Raw genomic sequence first — 23,981 nt, 5'->3', positions numbered from 1 at the left:
TACTCTGCTGACTTTTGAATCATCTTTTGGAACTATGTATAAATTGTTACTTCTTCAAAAGTCTTCCCTTGTCATAAACCCTCCAACCCCAACCCTCAGCACTGTAGCCCAGCCCATCAGAACCCCTAGCTGAATTCTTATTTCCTTCCTACCATCAGTTTGTAAGTACAGTTTTATTTTTATGAGTGTTTATTATCTGTCTATTCATGAAACTAAAAGCTTCGTGGAGGCAGAGTCTGTGTCTTTTTGTCTTATAGTTCTGGTATCAAGGCAGGTGCATGATGCTAAATGAGTAAGCCTCATAGAGAAATAGCACCATCATCAGAATTTCAGCGTACTGCCAACAAAAATAAGCATGAATTAGACTTTCAAGATCTAGCTGTTTATTTCCTTGGTGCCAATACATACATAGACAATCTTGAGTTTAATCAAATGCTGGGAAGAAACACAGGATTAGCCAGATTACCATCAATAAGCATTTACACTGTCTCCCCGAGCCTCAGCATCCCGTTTAACTCTCTCTGGTCACCCTTCTCGCATCTTTCTATTATTTCAACTCCTGCCCCATTTCTCCCAAAAGAAAATTTCATTCAAATACCCATTCACTAAACAAATATTTACTGAGCCTTTACTATATTCCAAATACTCAGTAGGCAGCAGTGACCAAAAAGAAAGTCCTCATTCTCAAGGCACTTATATTCTAGAAATAAAAAATTTAAATTCAAGAGGTGGTAAGTACTATGCAGAAAAAGCAGGCAGGTCAGGGGATACAGTGACACAATAGGCTGTAAGCTATCTTCGTGTTAGAGTCAGGAATGCCTCTGGTAAGGTGACATATAACCAAGACCTAAATGGAATGATCCTAGTAAATCATCAACTCTAGAGGAAGGGCCACCGAGGTAAGGTGCAGCGACTACAAAGGCCCAAGGCAGGCATGCTTGGTGTGTCTGATAAAGAGAAGAAGAGCAACCAAAGAAGGAGGCAGGCACAAGATCATATACAGCCTTGAAGATGAGAGGACAGACTCTCCTTTGTTTTTATTACTAATTCTAAAGAAGACTAAAAGACATGAAAGGTTTTCTGAGCAAGGGAGTGGGATAATCCAACTTACGTTTGAAAATAATTACCCTGGCCCCCGTGTAAAGAATATAGACTAGAGAGCGGGATGCGGGTAAAAGCAGAAGCAAGTTTAGTCTGGAGGCGATTACAGCAGCTCAAGACAGAGATGACGGTGAGTTAGCAATAGCAAATACAGACATATTCTGAAGGTGGAACCATTAGGATTTGCTGATGGACTGAATGTGAAGTTATGACAGAGAAAAAAATCAAGATGACATCTCTTTGGGCCTAAGTAGGTACAGCACAGGGCTACCATTTACTCTTATCACTTAAAGAAGCCAGGATCTATGTCTATAACAATAAGAGCCTAGAATATCTTGCTGTGGCCAGAAGTAAATAAAAGTGATGAGGATGTGTTAAAAGGACACAGGAGCTTCTAGAAAGGAGTACTCCTCTGCCTAAATTTGGAACAATTTAAGCATCAAAATAAATACTAACAACAATGAATTATAACCCATAAAATAATCTACAAGTTTAAACAAAATGAGTAAATAAACAGAAAGAAGAAAAAGCTTTTCCTTACAGTAGAATGCCAACTAATAAATGACAAAAAAATGATAGAATTAGAAAATAATGTTTGGCCACCAACAAAGTAAATGATTCAGACAAGAATCATCTCTAGATGCTAAATATGGCAGATAAAAGTTTGATTAAAAACAAGATATTTGAATTTCTGTCTCAAAGTATGTCCCCTAAAGATACTTAATTATATGTGGAAAACAATAATGTTAGAGATGAAACACGTACACCACCTAAACCAGGTGGTCACTGTTAGTGGCACCTGCAATGAGAACTCGGATATTACGCGGCTCCTGATGTGACACACTGAGGAGGACACGGCACACCTGAGGGATTTTCTAATCATGATGAAAAACAAACAAGTTCAAAGTGATGACATTGTGTAAAATAAAGGACTTGTGTGCTTCAAAACTGTCAAGGTTATTAAAGATAAAGACTGAGGAACTGTTCCCAACTGGAAGGAGACTAGAGATACGTGACAACTAAATTAGATAGTAGTACTTGATTTGTGTCAAATTCCTGATTTGATAATTGGACCATGGTCATGTATGAGAACATTTTTGTTTTTGGGAAATACATACAAATAATTAGGAGTAAAGGGATATTCACATTATGTCTGCAACTTACTCAGGAAAACAAACGAAAAACAGCTCTTTCAGTCAGGAAGAATGTAACTACTGCCCCTTTTCAGTTCCCACTGAAGTCCACGTAGATTTCTACTACAGTATCTATAATAACTCATTAGCAGGAAAGGGAAACAAGCTTTGAGAGCAACTTGCCCAAAGCCGAAGTTAGTAAATGACAGACCAAAACTTGAACCCAGGTCCACCTGACTTAAAGCTAACATTTTGTTAAATTATAATACAGCAGAATGCTGAGTAAATGTGTGCTATTTGTAGTGCTGTTTTATTTTTTCAAAAGTATTCACATAATGACCGACATCACAGTCTATTCACCACTGGGTCTCTTAATACGAAGAGTTTTCCCTAGAAGCCTTGGCATCAGCCTTAGAAATTCTTACTTTCAAGATAAGAGATAAGAGAACTTGGCTTACATGGTACATCTGCTGGTGGCAAGGAAGGAAAAGACAAAAAATAAATGAACATAATCTCTAAGAGCCTTTATAATCTAGTCCCTGCACTTTTCCAACTTCAGCTCCTGCCATCCTCCACACCCTATATGCTTTATCTTAAGCCATTTTAATTCCCACAATTAAGCATGTTTTCCCCTATCTTCAAGTCTATTCCAACTTCACTTCTGTTCCTTCTGATTATATGGGAACCAAATCACTGTTATGCTGATAAACTCCTACATATCCTTTAAGGCCCCTCAATGAATCCTCCTCTGACCTCCCCAGGCAGAAATAGAAGCTGGCTTCCCTATTCTCCCAAAACAGTGTGTATTCTATAATTGAACTTTTCATGTTAATGACATTATTTATTTACAAATCTCTCCTATAGTTCAAGGAAAGAATTCAGTCATTCACCGGCATGGCCAGCATCTGGCACATACACAGACTCTTGGGCTATATATTTATATTCTTGCCATATGTCACAAAAAATTGCTTTTTTTTTTTTTTTTTGTGACCGGGTCTCACTGTCACCCAGGCTAGAGGGCAGTGGCATGATCTCAGCTCACTGCAACCTCCGCTTCCCAGACTCAAGCGTAACTACCGCCTCATGCTACTAAATAGCTTCGACTACAGGTATGTACCACCATACCTGGCTAATTTTTTTATTTTTTGTAGAGATAGGATTTTGCCATGTTGCCCAGGCTGGTCTTGAACTCCTGGACTCAAGCAATTCACCCATCTTGGGTGTCCCAAAGTGCTAGGATTATAAGTGTGAAATACTTCTTGAATTAATAAATATGGGTGCTCTACCACTCATAAGAAGCTTGTTTTTTGTTTTTGGTGAAATCCCAAATTATTCTTCATACAGTAAGACAAAAAATAAATAAACCAAGCTTAATTAATGCTGATAGTCAAATCCACATGCTTATCTGCAAAACCAAAGCAGTTATCATGGGTTTGAAAGGACAATTATAACCAGCAGAACTACATATACACACAAAGCACAACTACTCTGAGATAAGGCAAACTGCTATTACTGCTTAACCCACAATGTAATTAATCAACTGTTTCTCAGCCATGAACAAGTTGCTTGATTGTCCAACCTGAATATCCAACTTTACCTGCAGTGCTTGTTCTTGGATATCACGAAATAATTCCATATCTTTCTCAGTCATGATTTCCTGGCTCCCAAAAAGGCGCTCCTCATTTTCTTGTTTGCCATCCCAGCCATCCTGATTGTCTGCATATAAAGAAAGAACTCACATGTTAACTATCCTTAGATTAGTAAATGAATTTGAAAAAATTTCAAGTCTTTATTTCAATTTGAAGAACTTAATATATAACAAAGAAGAATACAACATTAAACTGACTCCTAGAAGAATACTATTCAATAAATATTTATGTATTAAATCTGCTTTATAGTGGAAATCCTGAATTGTCTTAGAGCTTCTGAAAATATTACATAACTAAATTTAAACTTCATTAAAAGATTGTTATCTGTTATTAACTTAACACAAGAAGAAAAAGGTCAAGGACTCAATGTTGACAGCATTCCCAAACTGGAAGAAAAAAAGTACAATCTAAAGGTACTATGTGACTTTAACGCCCCCTAGTGCATGACACAGATGGATGCAGGCACAGTTATATAGCATTCGGTACTTAAACTTTATAATTCATAAAGAAAATGACAGAGCCTATTAAACCAAACGTTCACACCAATGCCTAAAGCTCAATATTGGTTCTCTATATACTTTATGCATTTTCTCTAACAATTTCTAGTTCAAAAGCTTTCTAGTAGATTCTTCTAATAAACCATCTCCAGTACAAATGGTTAATTCAAAAATGTCCTTCATTAGGATTTGCTTTGAGATTCTTTCCAAGTTCAGTCTCAACAGACTGCACATTTTCTCAGATAAACATGCTCAGACAGGAGCTTATCTACAGTCTACACGGCTGATAAAGACATGAACAGTCTTGAATGCTTAAAGAGTTTAGTTAATCATCACTATGGTGAAAAAAACCAATCAATAAAGCATACAAAGGGGACTGACAATGACAAGGACTTTCTCCCCTGCACTGGACAATCAACCATTTATGAAAGCAGGAATGACAGCAGTGAATACACTCCCTCACCAAGGAGACATTCAGGGAGGAAACCAATGTCAGGGAATTCTCTTGCAGCAGATGAGACACTACAACTCTGGCCTTTGTGATCCAAAATGAGTTCATTCTCATTCTACTTTCTTCAGCCCTTTCTACTTCCTTCACAGGGTTAGTTTCCCTAAATTCAAGGCTGGGCAATGAGAGTATGTTAAGCTTTAATTTATTGGACAGCTAATCAAATTATTCTCCTCTGTCCTGAATGATCTGCAACATTGTTAAGTCCTCTCCACAGATGTTTTCTGCTTTGAAAACTAGGAAACTTAGCCTGATACATAAGCAGCCTGGAGCTGTGGTTCTCCATTTCCCTTTTTTAAGTGCAATCCATGAAAACTTACAGCTATATTTGCCAAGATCTAAAGTAGAAAAGTCAATGACCTCGTGACATCTGCATATATTTTGGTCTTCTCTTCATGCTTAGATCAACAGCATTTTACCCACCTCTATTCTTTCCAGTTTCTTTCCTGGAATAAGCAAGGCATCAAAACATTCACCATATTATTTATTTAGTAATTTATGAAATGTAAAGTTATCCTCAAGGTTACAGCCCAAGTTTCTATATGCAGATTCTTTGTGGGTCTACCAAAAAAGCAGCTTTCTTTTGCCTAAGAGTTTCTACTGTCCCATTCTGCAACTTCATCTCTATCCTCTAAATTCCTGCTATAGCTATCACCTCAGTATCATCTACATATGTTTTTTTCAATGTGTTCTTATATTCTATAACCAATTTTTTATAATCAAATATAAATCTACTCTAGATAACTAGTGTTATCCCAAATAATACATGTATGGAATACTATCTGTTTCTAGGTTTGTTCCAAACTCTTACCTGTGGGCCAATCTGAAGTGCTTGACTTCCTGTTGCCCCTCTTTCTGATTCGATATTGCTCAGAGTAGTCCACCACTTCCCCCCGTGGTTTCCGCCCATCAGGGGAAGGGGTAAAAAATTTGGTAAGGCCATCAATGAGCCCTTTGGTTTTCTTGTTGAACTTCAAGGGGACACTGCTATCTCTGCAGAAGTCCAAGCCATCTATCCGATCTAAATATCCTTCTTCTGATGATGATGATGCTGATTGGCTGGAAAGAGTGATTTTTCGTTTCCTACCCCTTCCAGGGCCAGTTCGAACTTTGCTGAAGGGACTTTTTGATCTAAAGAATTAAACAGGGGAAAGGGTAACTATTAAAAAGATATTTATAAGGATCCTATTTAATACATAACATATAATTAGGAACCTACAGCTTTATCAAAATCTGTATTAAGAATATTCTGCAAACTATAAATAGTACTCTATGAATGAAAATTAGCATTATTAGAAACATCTGCTTCCAGGAAGCCTACTTATAGTGCAAAGAACGGTAGGCCAGGAGTCAGAAGACTTGTTCTAGTCATAATTCTCTCTCTTACTAGCTGTACAACTTGAAGAAAACACATATTTTCTAAGCATTTATGTCAGTGTCTTTATCTGTAAAATGACAATTGGACTAGAAAACAACTACGATCCTTCCAGGTATAAAGTTCTACTACACTGTGATCTCTGCACCAACTCAAAGTTACATTTTATCTCTAAAACACAAGGACAGGTTATTCTTTAAACGCCAGGAATCAAAACATCATTTTAGAGGAAAATCAAAGCTTGATTTAAGATTCTGAATACAGACTACAATACCGCTTCTGTACATTTCAGGTTGCTAATGCGCATTCGTTTCAGTTATATCACCTTCAAGATAGTCCTAAGTGTATTAAGTAAAACTTTTGCGAATAAAGGAAGGTTGACAAGCCTGAAGGTATTTACCTATCATCAAAGGTGAGTTACTACAGAGATATTTTTTAAAAGACAAAACTAGCTACTGAATCTTGCCCCACCTCCTCCAGACATAGCCCAGCTTTCTAGTCCAAAATGTCTGGTTTCTGCTAACAGATGAAAACATTCAAATTATTTCAAATAAGAAGAACACAAAAATGGGACTTAAACATCAGTTCAATAAGAAGAATCTATCTAGTGATTTGTATACCTAATAGATATTAACAACTGAGACAAGATCAGGAGAGAGACCAGTAAAATGTCACAGTAACAACATTTTTTTTTCCGTTTTTATATAAGAGAAGCAACATAGGCAATGGTTAAAAGTTAGACTTTGATGCCAGGTTACTTGGATTTTCATCCCAGTTCAACATTTACTACGCCTTAATTTCTTCCTTTGAAAAATCAAAGTAAAAGCAGCAGCTAGATTTCACTGGGTCATTGGGAGAATTAAACAATTCAATGTAAAAGCACTTAGAACAGTATCGGGCGTTTATTAAGGGCTCAATAAGTGTTAGCCATTATTATTATATAAAAGTGCGAGATAGGACAATGGAAAATTTTTTTCATAGAGAACACAAGTGAATCCTACACTATAGAGAAGACCCTATCCTTTTCTCCCCTCACCTTGCCACAAGTACAACTTACACCGTGTTTTGTTTCTTTAACCTGTTTTTTGGACGTCCTATTGGATTAGCATAGCGCCGTTTTATCTGTGCTGCCTTCTTTTGTAGAAGTTTTCGTCCTTTTTTCCTAGGTCTGCATATTTGACATATCCACATGCCTATAAAAAAATAAAATTCCACATACAAGTATGACAGATATAAATACACTGAAAGGTTTCAAAATAGCCTAAGTCAGGATCTTAATCTTTTCAAGTAAAAGACTATCATTGGAAAATCTCATGAATACCCCCCCAAAATAAACATTAAAACATATACATAGTAAATTCTGCAAATAATTGGAAGACACTCACATATACCTTGAAGCCTACACTGAAAGTCCACCGACAGCTACAAATCCCTGCTCTACATCTAGCACCCAGATATTGGTATCTAATTACTATACTACAAAAACAAAAACAAAAGCCAGGTTTCCACATAATGTTTGATTCCAGGTCAGGGGAGGGATTACACTGCAACTTCTTGTAGTGCCAAAAAACAAAGAAGTAATTTTTTAAAATGGAGGCATGACAAAAGGATCCAGGACTTAAAAGAGTTCCCAACAGCCAAATGTGGGACAATTTGGGTAAAAATAATCACAGCAAAGGATTATAACCCCTAGAATAAAATGATATCCATAAGTCCATAATGATATAAATAAATGAATGAATAAATGAAACAAAGGAATAGTTCTTCCTTATAGCAGCATTCTAATTAATAAATATAGAAAGAATGATGAAAAAAGAAAATCACTGTTATGCAAACACCACTGACAGATGCTAAAGTTAGTGAGCAAATGGAAAAAAGAGTAACTTTAACGTATGTATCAAGTTTCTTCACTGTAACCAAGTGATCAAAATTAACACTCCCAGTACAAGACATGTCACTATTATATACCCCTGCTATGATGCACTGAGAAAGGCACAACATCACTTCCGTGGTATTCTTGCCAAAATTTACAGCTTCAATCTAATCATGAGAAAGTAACAGGCAAACCCAAACTGAGGAGCTTTCTAAAAAATAATAGACCAGTTCTCTTCAAAAGTGTCAAGGTCAGTTAAGACAAAGGTCGAGGAATTATCACAGACAGGAGGACACTAAGAAAGTATGACGACTACATGTAATGTGACATCGTGGGTAGGATCCTGGACCAGAAACTCAAACAAGATCTATAGTTTAGTTAATTGGAGCCTATCAATGTTCACTTCTTGGTTTCAATAACTGTACTCTTTTGTAAGATGATAACAGTTAGGGGAAGCTAGGCTAAAGGATACAGTGAGAGCTCTCTGTACTGCTTTGGCCACTTTTCTGTAAGGCTAGAATAATTTCAAACTAAAATGTTACCTGTCTTAGGCTGCTATATAATCTCTTTTGTAGAAATTAAACAAGGAGAGGAGTCCTAAGAAAATCTTTCTTGGCTGGGCACAGTGGCTCACACCTGTAATCTCAGCACTTGAAAGGTTGAAGTGGGCAGATCACCCGCGGTCAGGAATTTGAGACCAGCCTGGCCAGCATGGTGAAATCCTGTCTCTACAAAAAAATTAGCTGGGCGTAGTAGTATGCCTGTAGTCCCAGCTACTTGGAAGGCTGAGGCAGGAGAGTCGCTTGAACCCAGGAGGCAGAGGCTGCAGTGAGCCGAGATAGTGCCACTGCACTCTAGTCTGAGCGACAGAGCAAGACTCTATCTCCACCCCAACCCACCAACCAAAAAAAAAATCTTTCTTATCTTAAGGATTCTTAGAAGGCCCTTTGCTCAGACTTCAAATATAGAAAAGGTAAGTATTTATTTTTTAATATTTAGAAATTTAAGACTTTTCAAAAAGTAACAATCAGTTAAGTGAATTCAGGCCAGGCACGGTGGTTCACGCCTATAATCCCAGGACTTTGGGAGGCCGTGGTGGACGGGATCACTTGAGGCCCGGAGTTCCAGACCAGCCTGGCCAACATGGGGAAACCCCAACTCTACGAAAAATAAAAAAAATTAGCTGGGTGTGGTGGCACACCCCTATAGTCACAGCTACTTGGGAGGCTGAGGCAGAGACTCGCTTGAACCTGGTAGGTGGAGATTGCAATGAGCCAAAATCATGCCACTGCACTCCAGCCTGGGCGAAAGTGTAAGACTCCATCTGGGGGGTAGGGAATAAGTGAATTCAAGTAAAAAACCTCAAGTGGTAACATGGCTACAAAGTACAGTTAAGTCCTTTCCCATCAACAGAAAACTTTTTCCAAACAAATGTTATGAAATATCCTATAGGCATTTTACTTAAGAAACCTATAAATTATAAATCAGAGTTAAAATGGAATTTGTGATAGGACAAAAAGGAGTAACTGACTGAAGTTTTTTTTAAAAGAAACCATAAGCATATGAATATGGAAGTCCAACCAAAAGGCAACTGTGCCCAAACTAAATACCTCTCAATGAACAGGAACCAAAAGAAAAGAGTAACATTAAGCTGCACCCTTATGATTTGGACACTTTTTTCTTCACAATGTATTTCATAAAAAGGTTTAAGTTTGAATAAACTGTAGCTCTATAGCTCTAGGCCCCTCAACAGTGCTAAGCTGTGATATAATCAACATGATCTAATACTATTTTATTTCCTCCTTTCAAGAAAGAAGTATTTCAAGATATATTAAGCCAAGTATTCTAGCTAGAGAAGTATACATATTTATGCACATAGATATAAATGAACCACTTCACTCTTCATGGATGCCTATATATTGAAAATAACAATACATCTATACCATATAAGAATGTTAAGATACCTAACCAGATCCCCACCTTTTAAGGTGACAGTTCTCTTCCTACTTATACAATCTCAAAAAGAAAGATCCAATTATTCTTTCATTTAACAAAGTAGATAAAATGTGCTTTCACTAACATATTCCTTTATATTCCCAGTTTGATTTCAGAAAGTATTTCTCACCTTTTGGCATCCGGGTGAGTGGTGGATCACAACACTCCATGTGAAAACCTCGGTCACACGAATCACAAAAGAGCATGTTATCCTATTAGAAAAAAAGAAAGGACGGTTTTGCTTAACCTTATGGAGCAGAAACATGTTAGGATCATGACCACATAAAACCTAGAAAGCTTCAAGGACTTTAAAGAGATGAGTGACCATAATATTAAGTTTTCTTAATTTGTATCAACTAAGTAAACAGAGAGAGTTAGCAAAAAGTTATGTTCCAGCCAATCTTTGATAAAGAGCTAAAGTTCCATTAGTTTCAAGTCTATCCAATAACCAGAAATAAGCTAACCCTGGTCTGCTTTAACAATGAGAAAAGGACAATTTGTAACTAATATATCAAATGACTATCCTAAATGAATGCCTCTGTACAGCTCAAAGAAATTTTGGAGTATTTCTGTAATGTAGCTTAGTCTCTCTGCAAATATATAATTAAGTGCTTTACAAATTACCTAGACATAATCTAAGTCTAAATGAACAAGTATTCTAAACTAATGACATGTAGATTAAAAGAGGCTACTGGCTATTCTAAATGCTACTGGACCAAGTGTCTGAAAAATAACCAGCCATACTTAGATGAAAACACTGGTTGGACATTCTACTGTAAATGAAACACCCGTATTAGAAGGCAAAGATACTCACTGCATTTTTGCCTTGATCTCGACAGGAGCTGCAGGTTTTACACTCGATGCACTGCCACCGTAAGGCCTTCACTCTAATCGTTAGTTCAGGGGAAAACTTTAAACAGGATGGATGGCCTAATAAGAGGGAGAATATTCATGAATGAAACAATCAAGAATCATTTTGCTATTGTACTAAAGAAATTATGTAGAAAAAGGCAATCATCTTAAATACAAAGTACATATCAAATAAAGCAAGATGCTCCTGGAAGTTTGCTACACCTTTCTCATCAGGACTTGGCACCACAATTCAGTTTTATTAATGTTAAAGAGAAATTAGGACCCCCTTCGCACAATTTGATTATAAAAAACTTGACAAACTCCAAACTTTTGTTAAGCCTGCATCAAAGCATTATGTTTGTACAAATGCCAGTAAATATATGGATACATATCTGTCCATATATGAGAAATGCTCATACATGCATTACTGAAAGAATATACAAAAAACTATTTACACATTGGTAACATCCTAGAAAACTGAGCTATATGTATCTAGGAGTGGATTTTATGTTGCACTTTTATTCCCTTTTGGGCCACCATTTTTTCAAATGGTAAGATGTAACTTGTAATTTTAAAAACAGTCCCCTCTGATCTGCAGTTTTGCTTTCTGAGGTTTTAATTATCCACAGTCAACTGCAGTGTGAAAATATTAAATAAGCAACTCCTAAGTTTTAAGTTGCACACTGTTCTAAGTAGCATAATGAGATCTGCTGTCCCAAATGGGCTGTGATCACCCACACTGCACACTACCCACTTGTTAGTTACTTAGTGGTCATCTGGGCTATCAGACTATCGCTGGTATCACCATGCTGGTGTTATCATCATGCTTGTGTTTGAGTAGCCCTTATTTTACTTATTTTACTTCATAATGGCCCCAAAGCACAAAACTAGTGATGCTGGCATGTTGTTATAATTGCTCTATTTTATTATCTATTATTCTTAACCTCTTACTATGCCTAATTTATAAGTTAAACTTTATCATATGTACGTATGCACAGGGAAAAACATAGCACCATATACACAGAGTTCGGTTTTATCCAAGTTTTCAGGCATCCACTGGGGGTCCTGAAACCCCCAAGAATAAGGGGGAACTCCTGTATACAATAAAAATCCTGTCACTTAAAAGTGAGTTATCTGCTCACAATTTAAGGCACACAAGCTAAAACTAAAACCAAAAGCAGTATTTCTGCAGTGCTCAGAATGAATAGCAACAGGGAAAAAAACATGCTTCCTCTTCCCAGAGTTAGTTATCAATCTGACTCTAAAAAATTAAGGGTAGCCAATATGCCCTCAACTCTAAAAAGACCTGTCCCTCTCTCTTCTCCAAAAGTTGGTTGTGTTTATTTTTCTTTGGTGAGAGCAAGGGCTTGTTAAATCATCTTCTCCTCTCTTTTCTATTCCTAAAGGATTTTCTCTTTTATGAGATAGCAAGTTTATCATCAAAACATCACTAGCACTGAAGGAAAATCCAAGAGGTGTGAAAATTTCACCCATAATCCTATAATCCTAGAATAACAGCCATGTTTATGTTACACTTTTCCTATTCAAACTAGCTGAAAGCCTTTGCATGTCTGTAATTTTAGCATATACACAGTTTTTATTTAATTTTAAGTAAACTTTACATTCCTTAAACTAATCATATTCCACTGATTGACACACTATAACCTGCATGACCATTTCCCTATTGTTAAATACTGAGACTAGAGAACACTAAAGTGAATTACTTCATGTTTACAGATTATTTCTTTTAAATTAATTCCTTAGAATGAATTCCTGAAAGTGGGACTGGTGAGTCAAATGAATTATACATTTTTATAGCTTGATATGCACTGCTAAAACATCTTCCAAAAACTATGATATAATATATAGTGCTACCAGCAAAAGAACAAGTGTTTTACCACAATTACATGAGCTCTAAGTTTGAGCTCTATTTTCTTTCAATTGTGATTATTACAAAAGCTATAAAATGATACTTTACTGCTACTATGGTATGTGTTCCTATTATTACTTGAGTAAAACACTTTTTATAGGTTCAATTATTAGTTTTCTTTCATATAAATTGCCAGTTCATAGGCTCTGCTCTTCAGACTTTACATGCTTAGAAATGTAAACATGTTCTTTATACTTACAGAGCTTCTGGCCCCTTGCCATATTTAAAGCAATTATTTTCCCCAATTATTCTTGCTCTATTTTAGGTATGTTATTTTTTAATTTAGAAAATATCAATGTTCACGTATCCAGCTAACCCCATGCTTTCCTTCCTGGGGTACTGTGACAGCCAGCCTCCAAGCTGCTCCCTAGGCATTCTTGCCTCCATCTAGTCACACTTTCACAGTTCCCTCCCATATAACTGCGTTGATCTGCATTACCAAGAAGAGACTGCTGAAATAACACAGTGTGACTCCAAGGCCAGGTTATAAAACACACTGCACATTCCACCTCACTCTCTCTCAAACACTCATCGGAGAGGCCAGCCGCCATGTTGCAGGCACTCATGCAGCCCTGTGAAGATGTCCACATGGCACAGAACTGAAGCTTCTTGTTAACAGGCTGTGGCAGCAGCAACTTGTCAGCCAGGTAAATGAGCCATCATGGAAACCTTCACGTGACTGCAGCACCAGTTAAAATCCTGGCAGCAAACTCATGAAAGATACCAAGTCAAAACGACCCAGATAAGCAACTCCCAAATTCATGACACACAGAAACAGTATGAAGTAGAAACTGTTTTGCTGCTTTAAGCTGCTAAGTTTTAGAGTAATTTATTTTCTACAGCAATAGATAATAGTTAATTGTTCTACAATTTCTTTAGAAGTTACTACTACAGTAATAGTTTTCAAATTATGTTCATCCTTAGCTTAGAGAGATGCAGAAACCACCCCAAATAGAATGCTACTTAGAAGGTAGGGCTGTAAACACAACACTCCCTATCCTCCATTTCATTTACACCTTACTCAGAATAAACTCATTTTATGTTTCATATATTTCGGTTTTATTTAAGAAATTTGAAAATCGCTGCATTATATGGTATGCCATTGTATTTTCATCTAATCTTTTATAATTTATGGTTTATACTTAACTATGAAACCCATCCAGAGTTCATTTTAGTTTGTGATAGCATGTTGGATATGATCATCCAGCACTCAAGATCTATTCTCACCTTCTTCTATGCATAAATTGAAAAGCTAAAAGCTGTACTTTTTAGACTCCTCTGCAGCTAGGCTCTAAGTTCTGACAACTCGGTATGTTCTCCAGGGATATTTCAAAGGCAAAAACAAGGCAAAGATCATCCTCCTCCTAGTACTATTTTCTAATGATAAGAAAAGTCATGGAAACAATGACTCCATGCTTCTCCCTCGTGGATATCCAGAGCTATTGTGATGATGGCCAAACTCAGCTCTTCAGCACCAACTACAGGGTGCAATTGTTGTGCAGGATTCCCTCCTGCTTCCACCTCTTTCAGATAGAGGCAGGCACACTAACTCCTTGGATGGGTCAGTGCTGCAGTGTCCCAGGTGTCAGTCATTAAAGCCCAGCCTCCAGCTTGCCTCTTCAGCCCCGCCAACAATTTCACAAATACCTAATTCCAATATTAACTTTCTTCCTCTTGAAGTATCTAGTGTGGTTTCTGTTTCTAAACTAAGTCATGATTCTTATCAATATAAAACACTGAAAATTAAGCCAATAGTCAAAGATAATGCTGGTTTACCAAGGCCTTCCCGTAACGTCTTGTGAGTTCTTAAAATGCAGAGCAAGAATATCTCTGGAATTGGCAAATTAGGAGATTCTGCAAAATCTTTCATAGGGCCTAGAATTTCACACTGCTTGCTAGACTGCAGTATCAACACTATTTCCCAATGTGACATATGTAAGTTTCCATCAAGAAAAACAAATCTGTTATCCTAGTTCTGTTCATCAAGCCTGAGGCATAAATCAAGAAAAACTAAGTAGTGATTATTAAAGAAACCAGCAATAACTTCAAACTGATTGCTGTGATTTAAGCAGATGTTAAATACTGAAATGTACAGACCAATGGGAAAAAATAACCCCACAGAAAATGTTTTATATAAAAAAAAAACTAAAACCTGATTTAAATTAACTGAATTACACATTTCAGCTATATATTCAAATCCCTTCCTAGTGCAGAAGCTCATCTCAGTTAGCTAAAATCATAATCAAATTAAAATACAGTCATGCATCACACAAGGACGTTTTAATCAAATACAGCCCACATATGTCTGGGCACAGTGTCTCATGTCTGTAATCCCAGCACTTTGAGGAGGCCAAGGAGAGCGGATCACCTGAGGTCAGGAGTTTGCCACCAGCCTGGCCAACATGGTGAAACCCTATCTCTACTAAAAATACAAAAATTAGCCAGGCATGGTGGTGGGTGCCTGTAATCCCACCTACTAGGGAGGCTGAGGCAGAGGAATTGCTTGAACCCAAGAGGCGGAGGTTGCAATGGACCAAGATAGCGCCACTATACTCCAGCCTGGGCGACAGAGGAAGACTCTGTCTCAAAAACAAACAAGAAAAAAACAGACCACATGTGACTGTAGCCCCGTAAGGTCATAATACTGTATTTTTACTGTACCTTTTCTATATTTAGATATGTTTAGATACACAAATATTCACCAGTGTTATAACTGCCTACAATATTCAGTATTGCACAGGTTTGAGCCATGAGCAACAGACTATACACTATACGACCCAGGTACGTAGTAGGCCATCCCTCTTGGTTTGTGTCAGAATACTCTATGATGTTCACATGATGATGAAATTGCCTAAGGACATGTTTCTCAGAATGTATCATCCATCATTAAAAGATGTATGCCTGTATTAATTTCAGAAGAATCAGGGACACAAACTCAAGTTAAACATACTTTCCTGTTGCTTTCATAACACATTTTAGAACAACAACAGAAGGAAATCACATACCACTGTTGCCACAGTCGGCACAGGAGATGAGTTCCTCTGGCTTCTTTTCTCGGTTTTGTTCTTTTGTACCAAGACAAAAACTACAGATGGGGATTGGTTCAGCAACCGGCTGTGAAGAAAAACACAATTCATTCCAGGACTAATATTTTTATTTAGTATTACTATAAAGACATAAAATTATAGTTTTAAATTCCGATGAGAGTAAGTTTAGGACAATTGTATTACTCTCCTAAATTTCAACTGTGTAGGTGAGTTTTTACAAGCCTGTTCTGGCTATGCCTTTACAACTGGTCCTTGCGATGTCCATTTAGAAACTTTACTTCAAAAAATCATATCCCAGTCATGTTCGTCACTTAGAAACTAAGTGATACAGTGTGGATTTTAAAACACAAACCCTTAAGATTGAAAAATTCAACTGGAGTAAGTTCAAGAAGTCACAGTCTAAGCCCTGAAAATGCATGTTATCTACTGGAAGAGTAGTAAGCTATACACAAGTAAACACAGATACAGTGACTCCTCGGCAGAAGACATTAAGTGCTATAAGAGAGAAACAGTAAGTGTTTTCTAGCAGTAAGAAAGAGAAATTCCAACTGTGGTGTGGAGGAGGGAAAAGGCTGAAAGAGGAAGACAGCATGTATTAAGTACCAGTACTATGTTGTGGGATCTTTAGAAACTTGTCCAAGGACAATAGCTAACAAGTGTTAAGAGCAGTTTAATCTATGTTCCTTCTAAGAGTGATGGAGAGAAGGCAATAGAGGTAGTATAAACAGGATGGACTTAGGGGTGCAGTCTGGTAAGGCCAATGCTTCAAGTACTTGGTTTCTGCTACAAGAGAGGAAAAGAAAAAATAAAAGAAAGAAGCTAGATAAGTTCATGAAGACTGACACCAAAGGTAAGCCACTGAAGGTAAAGAAGTTGGACTTTCAAACTCACTAAAATATATACATTAAATATCTGCAATTACCTAAATACAGCTTTCAAATGAAAATATAATGTATTTTTTTAATTGGACTTTATCCCACAGGCAAACTTACTGAACCAGGATATATCCACTTGCATGGGAGAAAAATAATTATTGTAGCAATATCAAAGACAAATGGGGAAAAGTCCAAAGATAGGTAAAACATTAAACAGTAGTTACAATGGTCTGGTGAAGACAAGTAAGAACTTGAACCAAAGCTAAGGAAATGAAATAGAAGAAATAGCAATGGGCTTAAAACCAGTTGTGAGAGTAGCAGAAAAAGAAAGTGAGTTAAATATGACTAAAGGAACTGAAAAGACGCTATCAACTGTGCATAGTGAGTCATTTTAAAACAGAAAATTTGGAAGAAAGCAAAGGAAAGCAATTTGGAGAAAACTGATGAGTTCCATTTTAAAAGTGTTTAGTTGGAGGTACCCTCAGTCACCTCTCAACTATTTATGCCAGGCAGTATGCAGGATGGCAATAGAAAGTCCTCGAGATGCATTCATTCGTTCATTCATTCATTCATTCATTCACTTGCTTCCCCAAGGACAAAGTATCAAGATGCGTTTAGTCTACTGGGGAGAAGAGATAAAGTACAATAAAATATTTGTAGGTGCAATGATAGAACGATAGAAATGGAAAACAGAGGAGGAAAGTGGGGACGAGGTACTTTCACAGAAGCACCCTTTGACTTATGTTTTTCCAGAAGCATTTAACAGGTAGCCCCACTAGGTTAAAAAGGTGTTCAGAAAGGCAGAAAACACAGAATCAGGTTTGGGAGGGGAAAGTGAGCTTAGTTTAGGGCTTACTGAGCTTTAAAATGCTTATGTAACATTCACATAGCAATACCAATGGACAATATAATACAGGGAGATCTGAAAGTTAAGACAGAGACTGGTCTGGATTTAAAAATCTAGAAATCATATACATACAAAATGGCACTAAAGCCATCAGAGTTGATAAGTTTTCTCATGAAGAAACGTGTAAAGAAGAGAGCTAAGGTGAGAACACCAATACTTAGGTAGGTGGCACAGAATAAGCCAGAAAAGCAAACAGATTAATGAGAGAGTTGGGTGGAACATCAATATGAAAACACCCAACACAACAAGCTAACAGTAGTGCTCTAGCCAAGAGACTGAGAGATGAACGGCTAGTTGTCTTAATAATTATGGCTTAATCATAATTAAGACTATCACATCCTTTCCTCAAAAAGGAGTATGAAAAAAGAACTGGGGAAGTAAGTCAGGAAAGACTTTATCCAGCAATGAAAAACAAAACAAACCTCTGAAGAAGGCCTAGGAAGAAGGTAGAAGCCAGTCATGAGATTTGAGATTTATTCTGTAGCCTCCAAGGTACAACTGGGAGATTTTAGGCAGAGGAATAGTACGGCCAAGATTTAAATTTTAGAAAAGTCATTATAGGTACACAATTCAGTGTAATGACCTATAAACGGTGACGGTGGGTCACAGTACCATATTCATATATAAGGCACGTTATGGCACTTCAGCAGTCTGGTTAAAAAGGAACAAAAGTTGAGTTTAGAGCCATCACTAAAGAAAAGCCATCACTTTAGGACGGGAAGCTAGAGGGAAGATTGAGAACAGTATCACAACTCAAACCAAATTACTAAAATTCACATATTTAGGTACAGCAAAGTACTTGGCTAATCTGCTATTACTTCTCAGGGACAAATTAGATCATTTTATTACTACCTAACAGAGCAAACATAAAAGAGGGAAAAAAGAGAAAGTCTGGAAAACAAATTATTGTTATTCTTCAGCATAGGAAACACAGTCTTAAAAAGTTAAGACTATGGAGTAGTCTGTGTCTTCAAACATGTGTCTTTGCCATCCAGACCGAGACAGTAAAGTTTCTAATCGCAAAAAAAATATTTAAAAACATAACTAAGAAACCCCTAGCAAAATTATCCCTATATGTCCCTGTATGTTCCCTGTAATGTTACTGTTAATACTTCTTTTATGTATGATCAGTTTCACACTACTAGACTTTGTACTCCAAAACATTAAAACCTGAAGGGCAGAGGCATAGTGATTCAGACAAATTGGCTGTGTTGTTACTTAGAGATGGAAACAGTTTAAATCATTCTAGCACTTATCAAATAACCCTAGTCTTAGACCTTGCTTACTCATGACACAGAACAACTTGCTGATTTAGTACCAATAATGAAAACTTAAGTTTACACAATACTGATATTTACAGTGTGAAAATAAAGCTAAAAAGCAATTTGTTAAGTCAAATAAAGGCATTATTCCAAACAGATTCAAGCTGTATAAAAATAGTTTTCAGTCACACATGGCATGCTACCCCACAAAGATGCATATTATTTGGCCAAGCATAAAAACGATAAACTTTTCAGCTACCAAACCAAAGTAAATCCACAGAGAAATACTATTACTGACAATGAACATGACATTTTAACTAAGTGAATTATTTCAGTTTGTTTTTTAAGTGCAATTTGGAAAAGAGAAACAGTGCCTCAGGAGTTTAGTCATTTTAGCTGATGAGCTACAGCAACAAATGGTTTAAATAAATCATCTAGGTTAAGACACAGTCTATGAGTTTTCTTTAATTTGTTGATCAAATAGCACTACTAATCAGTACACCATGATTTGTTTTACAATCTGCCAAACTATATTGTTAAAAGCATTTAAAAACTGTAACTCCAGGTCACTCTCATTCCCAAACTATTAATGAGCATGAAAACCAGTGAGGCAGGGTAAAACTATATTGGGCTCACCATAAGATTTGAATCTGAAATGCACTAAGGTGGTTATAGAAAAAATAGAAGAGATATTCTTAATATTTTCCAAGTAAAATTCTACAAGCTGATTTCAATTGCTCTGTATCACAAAGACAAAAATTATTGATAATCAGTGAATATAATTTTTAAAAATCTATGCAGACAGTATGCCATACATTTCTCTCAGAGCTATCCAAGCTTCTTTCTTATCCCTTATTTTTCCCATGATCAATATAAAGAAAGCCTGTTCCTACAGCTAATAAAAGAAGAAAGGTTGCAGCAAATGACTTTACATACCATTAAAAACAACAGCCACAGTGAATCTGTTAAAAGGTAAATCAAAGCATGTCATTCAGCTACCCTAAACTCTCCAGTCCAGTTGCTTCCATTTCAGATTAAATGCCACATGAACTACAAGGCCCTGTGTGATATGTACTCCCCTGCTTGCTCCCTCAGTTGCCTTCCTGACTTCATCTTCTATTGCTGTCTCCCTCTATACTCCACTCCAGCTTCCTTGCTTATGTTTCCTTCAAGGCAGCGGTTACAGGCACAGGGTCTTTGCATCTGCTTTCCTCTATATCAAGAATGTTTCTCCCCAGATCTTTCAGATCTCTACGCAGGAAGTCACCTTTTCTGTAAGGCCTGTTTTGAACCCCCATCTAGCATTTCACAGTAACCCACCAACCCCAATAATTCACAAGTTCCTTCCCTGCTTTGTATTTTTTTTCCCTTAGCCCTTTTCATTAACTAACGTGTATATGTGTATCTTATTATTTATTCTTAACTAAATGTAACTTCTATGAAGGCTCTGATTTTCATCTTTTTAGGACCATATTCCTACTACTAAAAACAATGCCTAGTATATAGTAGTCACTCAATGAGTATTGCTGAATAATTAACTGAATTACCTTGTGGAACTAGAAATAATAAGAGTACCTTACATAGAAAGAACAATGAGTTGGGTATGAGCCTGATAAAAAGCCATGTGCAGCACAATAATTACAGTAGTACACAAATGCTCTACTGTTTACAAAGCAATTTCAGAAAGTGATTTCATGGCCATAAATAACCAAGTAAGATTTCTGCCACAGCAACTCATCTCCATTCAATTTCTCACAAGACTGTATAAACCTTGCGTCATCGGTTGCCCTACATCACCTTAAGCACCACGTTGAGATCTCTATAATAATCACCAGATGGCAGCATTGAGGCAACACAGGGTGGATGCTCCAGTAACAGGCATTCTGACTTGAGCTTTTGGAAATAACTTTTAAAAACAGGAAAAGTAAAAATGTTCCCAATGTTCTCTGTTAAGGTTTATATCATGAAAGAATTTTTTTTGAGACAGAGTTTCGCTCTCGTTACCCAGGCTGGAGTGCAATGGCGCGATCTCAGCTCACCGCAACCTCTGCCTCCTGGGTTCAGGCAATTCTCCTGCCTCAGCCTCCTGAGTAGCTGGGATTACAGGCACGCGCCACCAGGCCCAGCTGATTTTTTGTAGTTTTAGTAGAGACGGGGTTTCACCGTGTTGACCAGGGTGGTCTCGATCTCTTGACCTCGTGATCCACCCACCTCGGCCTCCCAAAGTGCTGGGATTACAGGCGTGCGCCACCACGCCCAGCTAATTTTGTGTTTCACTATGTTGGTCAGGCTGGTCTCAAACTCCTGACCTCAGGTGATCCACCCGCCTCAGCCTCCCAGAGTACTGGGATTATAGGCATGAGCCCCAATTTTCATTTCTTTCCCCCATACTGTGTCTTTAATTTTTTAAAGCCAAAAACCTATAATTATCTCTATTTTCTAATATCTTCCGAGGAATTCAAATCTACCTTTATTTTGTCTCTTTTCTTAAACACTGACATAAAGAACAGTGGTTCTTCTAGTGGTTTCCAGATACTTTATCCCGTCCCTTTCTTCTCCTCCTGTTTTGTTATATGTAATTATTTCCAGTTCTTTTAAGACTAAATTGAATGATAAATTCTATAATTTGTCAACACCAAAATTTTCATGGAAAAGAACTGTACTTGTAAACTCAAAGCTTATGACTTTGGAAACCTCTAAGAAATCACTTCATAAGCAATCCGGCAATAGAGACATGCAATTTCTAAAAGCTACAAAATTTCTCAAGTTTTACAGCCACTGGAAATTACTGAGACACACTGGCATAGCCAATTTAAAGGGTATGGAAGAAGTGGCCAGGCACAGTAGCTCACGCCTGCAATCCCAGCACTTTAGGGGACCAAGGCAGATGGATCAGGAGCTCAGGAGTTCGATACCAGCCTGGCCAATGTAGTGAAAACCCATCTCTACTAAAAATACAAAAATTAGCCGGCGTGGTGGCGTGCACCTGTAGTCCCAGCTACTTGGGAGGCTGAGGCAGAAGAATTACTTGAACCCAGGAGGCAGAGGCTGCAGTGAGCCAAGGCTGCGCCACTGCACTCCAGCCTGGGCAACAAAGCGAGACTCCTTCTCAAAAAAAAAAAAAAAAAAAAAAAAGAGTATGGAAGAAGTACAAATATAATTCACGTAATACTCCCTGTAACACTCAAACACTAAGCAACAAAAGAATAACGAGCACATCCTTCTGTAGACTTAAATACAAGTATCTATAAAACAGTCATCTACGGTTTCAGTGTCCCCTCCAAATGGTGTTGCCATTTAGCAGTGTTGAGAGGTGGAGGCCTTCGAAAGGTAACTGGGTGATGAGGGCTCCCGCCCTCATGACTAGATTAATGCTGTTTATCAGGGGAGTGGGCTAGTTATCGTTGGAATTTGGCCCCCTTTTCCTCTCTGTCTTGCATGCTTGCTTCCATCCTCTGCCCTTATGCCATGTTATGGCACTGCAAGAAGGCTCTCACAGAGAGATGCGGCCCCTTGATCTTCTCAGTCTCCAAAACTATGAACCAGATAAACTTCTTTATAAATTACCCAGTCTGTAGGATTCTGTTACAGCAGCAGAAAACAGGCTAAGGCATACACAAAACTTATGTTCAACTATAATTACTGCAGCTCATTTCTTTCAAATCCAGTAGTGTACCACAAAAGGGCAAATATTATGATTCTACTTATATGAGGTACTTAGAATAGGCAAATTCATAGAGACAAAAAATAAAACAGGTTACCGAAGGCCATGGGAAGTGAAGAATGGGAAGTTATTGTTTAATGGATACGGAGTCTATCTGAAATGATGAAAAAATGTTGGATGGATGGAAAATAAATGGATGGTGGTGGTGGTATCACAACAGTGTGAATGTACTTATTGCCACTGAATTATACACTTAAAAATAGTTAAAATGGTAATTTTTATATAAATTGTACCATAATGAAAAAAATAAAACCAACTGGTATAGATATTTTCATATTCTCACAAATCAGATGATTTAAGAAATAAGTCAAAACTGATGTAATGAAAAGCAACTACTATAATTTGTTCTCATCGGAAACCTGTATTTTTAACCATTCCCGTGGAACCCTATGAATGTGCTAATCTTGTATGCAGTAAACAGAATTAGAATATAATTGTAGCCCATCAAAAATTTTAAAAAAAGTTACAAATAACAATTAAATTTGGCTACTGAAATTAACTGTTAGCCATTTTATTTTCACTGTACCTATATGGAAGTTAGTTATCTTTGAATCCAATTGCATAAATACAACTCACCTTTATGTCTTAACAATTGTCTTATGAAGTAAGACTAAGAATTAAATCTATTGATGAAACACTTTTCAGTCTCATATGAAAAATTCTTTCCGACCACCATGTACCTTATCCAGCCAGGTTACTCTGAGCACAAACCACCATAAGCTTCTTTCAAATCTATCCCTCTACAACTACAGCCTAGACTGCCTCTCCAGTCTTCTAGCAGTCCCCAGGTACTTTATCCTGCCCCTTTCATCTCCCACAGTTAGAATCAAATAAAGTAAATTTAACCTGAAATTAACTTTCTTCAGTGGGTATTTGTTTTACAGAAACTCAAATAATTTTCAGCAGAGACATTATCTGTAAGTTGATAAATATCTACTCACAAGCACTCAGCTATACTAATATCTGAAGGATAAACAGGAGTAAGTCTTAAGCTTACAAGAGTGGAAAATTGGACAATTCTCAGGCTTGGTATAGAAGAAAACCAAAATGATGCTCAATGGCTGGGCACGAGGGAAATGAGTATTGCTAGGTTGTCAACACATACCCCAATGCATGCATAACAGAAAGTCCAGTAAATATTACTCCTTGGTGGGCATTTTAACATAACATAAAAATTTGAGTCAACCAAAGAACAGGTTATACTCACATTTTCAAAATACTTATAAATGTCAGTCAATTCAAAACAAAATCCA

At 37.2% G+C, this 23,981-nt stretch overlaps 1 protein-coding gene across 4 annotated transcripts in view; it reads right to left on the bottom strand.

Moving 5' to 3' along the window:
• The window catches only part of KAT6A (lysine acetyltransferase 6A), a 115,213-nt gene that overhangs the window by 38,070 nt on the left and 53,162 nt on the right, over positions 1-23,981 (bottom strand). For 3 of the 4 annotated variants that reach the window (XM_032288086.1, XM_032288087.1, XM_032288085.1), the window contains 6 exons: positions 15,919-16,027; positions 10,946-11,061; positions 10,262-10,343; positions 7,321-7,456; positions 5,700-6,019; positions 3,832-3,950 (listed from right to left, as the gene is read on the bottom strand). In XM_032288086.1, coding sequence (XP_032143977.1) covers positions 3,832-3,950; positions 5,700-6,019; positions 7,321-7,456; positions 10,262-10,343; positions 10,946-11,061; positions 15,919-16,027 — 882 coding nt within the window. The remainder of the gene's footprint in view (positions 1-3,831; positions 3,951-5,699; positions 6,020-7,320; positions 7,457-10,261; positions 10,344-10,945; positions 11,062-15,918; positions 16,028-23,981) is intronic. The other variant, XM_032288088.1, reaches the window with a different exon arrangement.

Source organism: Sapajus apella, unplaced genomic scaffold (assembly GCF_009761245.1).
Source record: "Sapajus apella isolate SASKATOON/1434 unplaced genomic scaffold, GSC_monkey_1.0 scaffold21, whole genome shotgun sequence".
NCBI lineage: Eukaryota > Metazoa > Chordata > Mammalia > Primates > Cebidae > Sapajus > Sapajus apella.
Note: the sequence above shows the minus strand (reverse complement) of the source record. Positions and strands in the feature narration are given on the sequence as shown.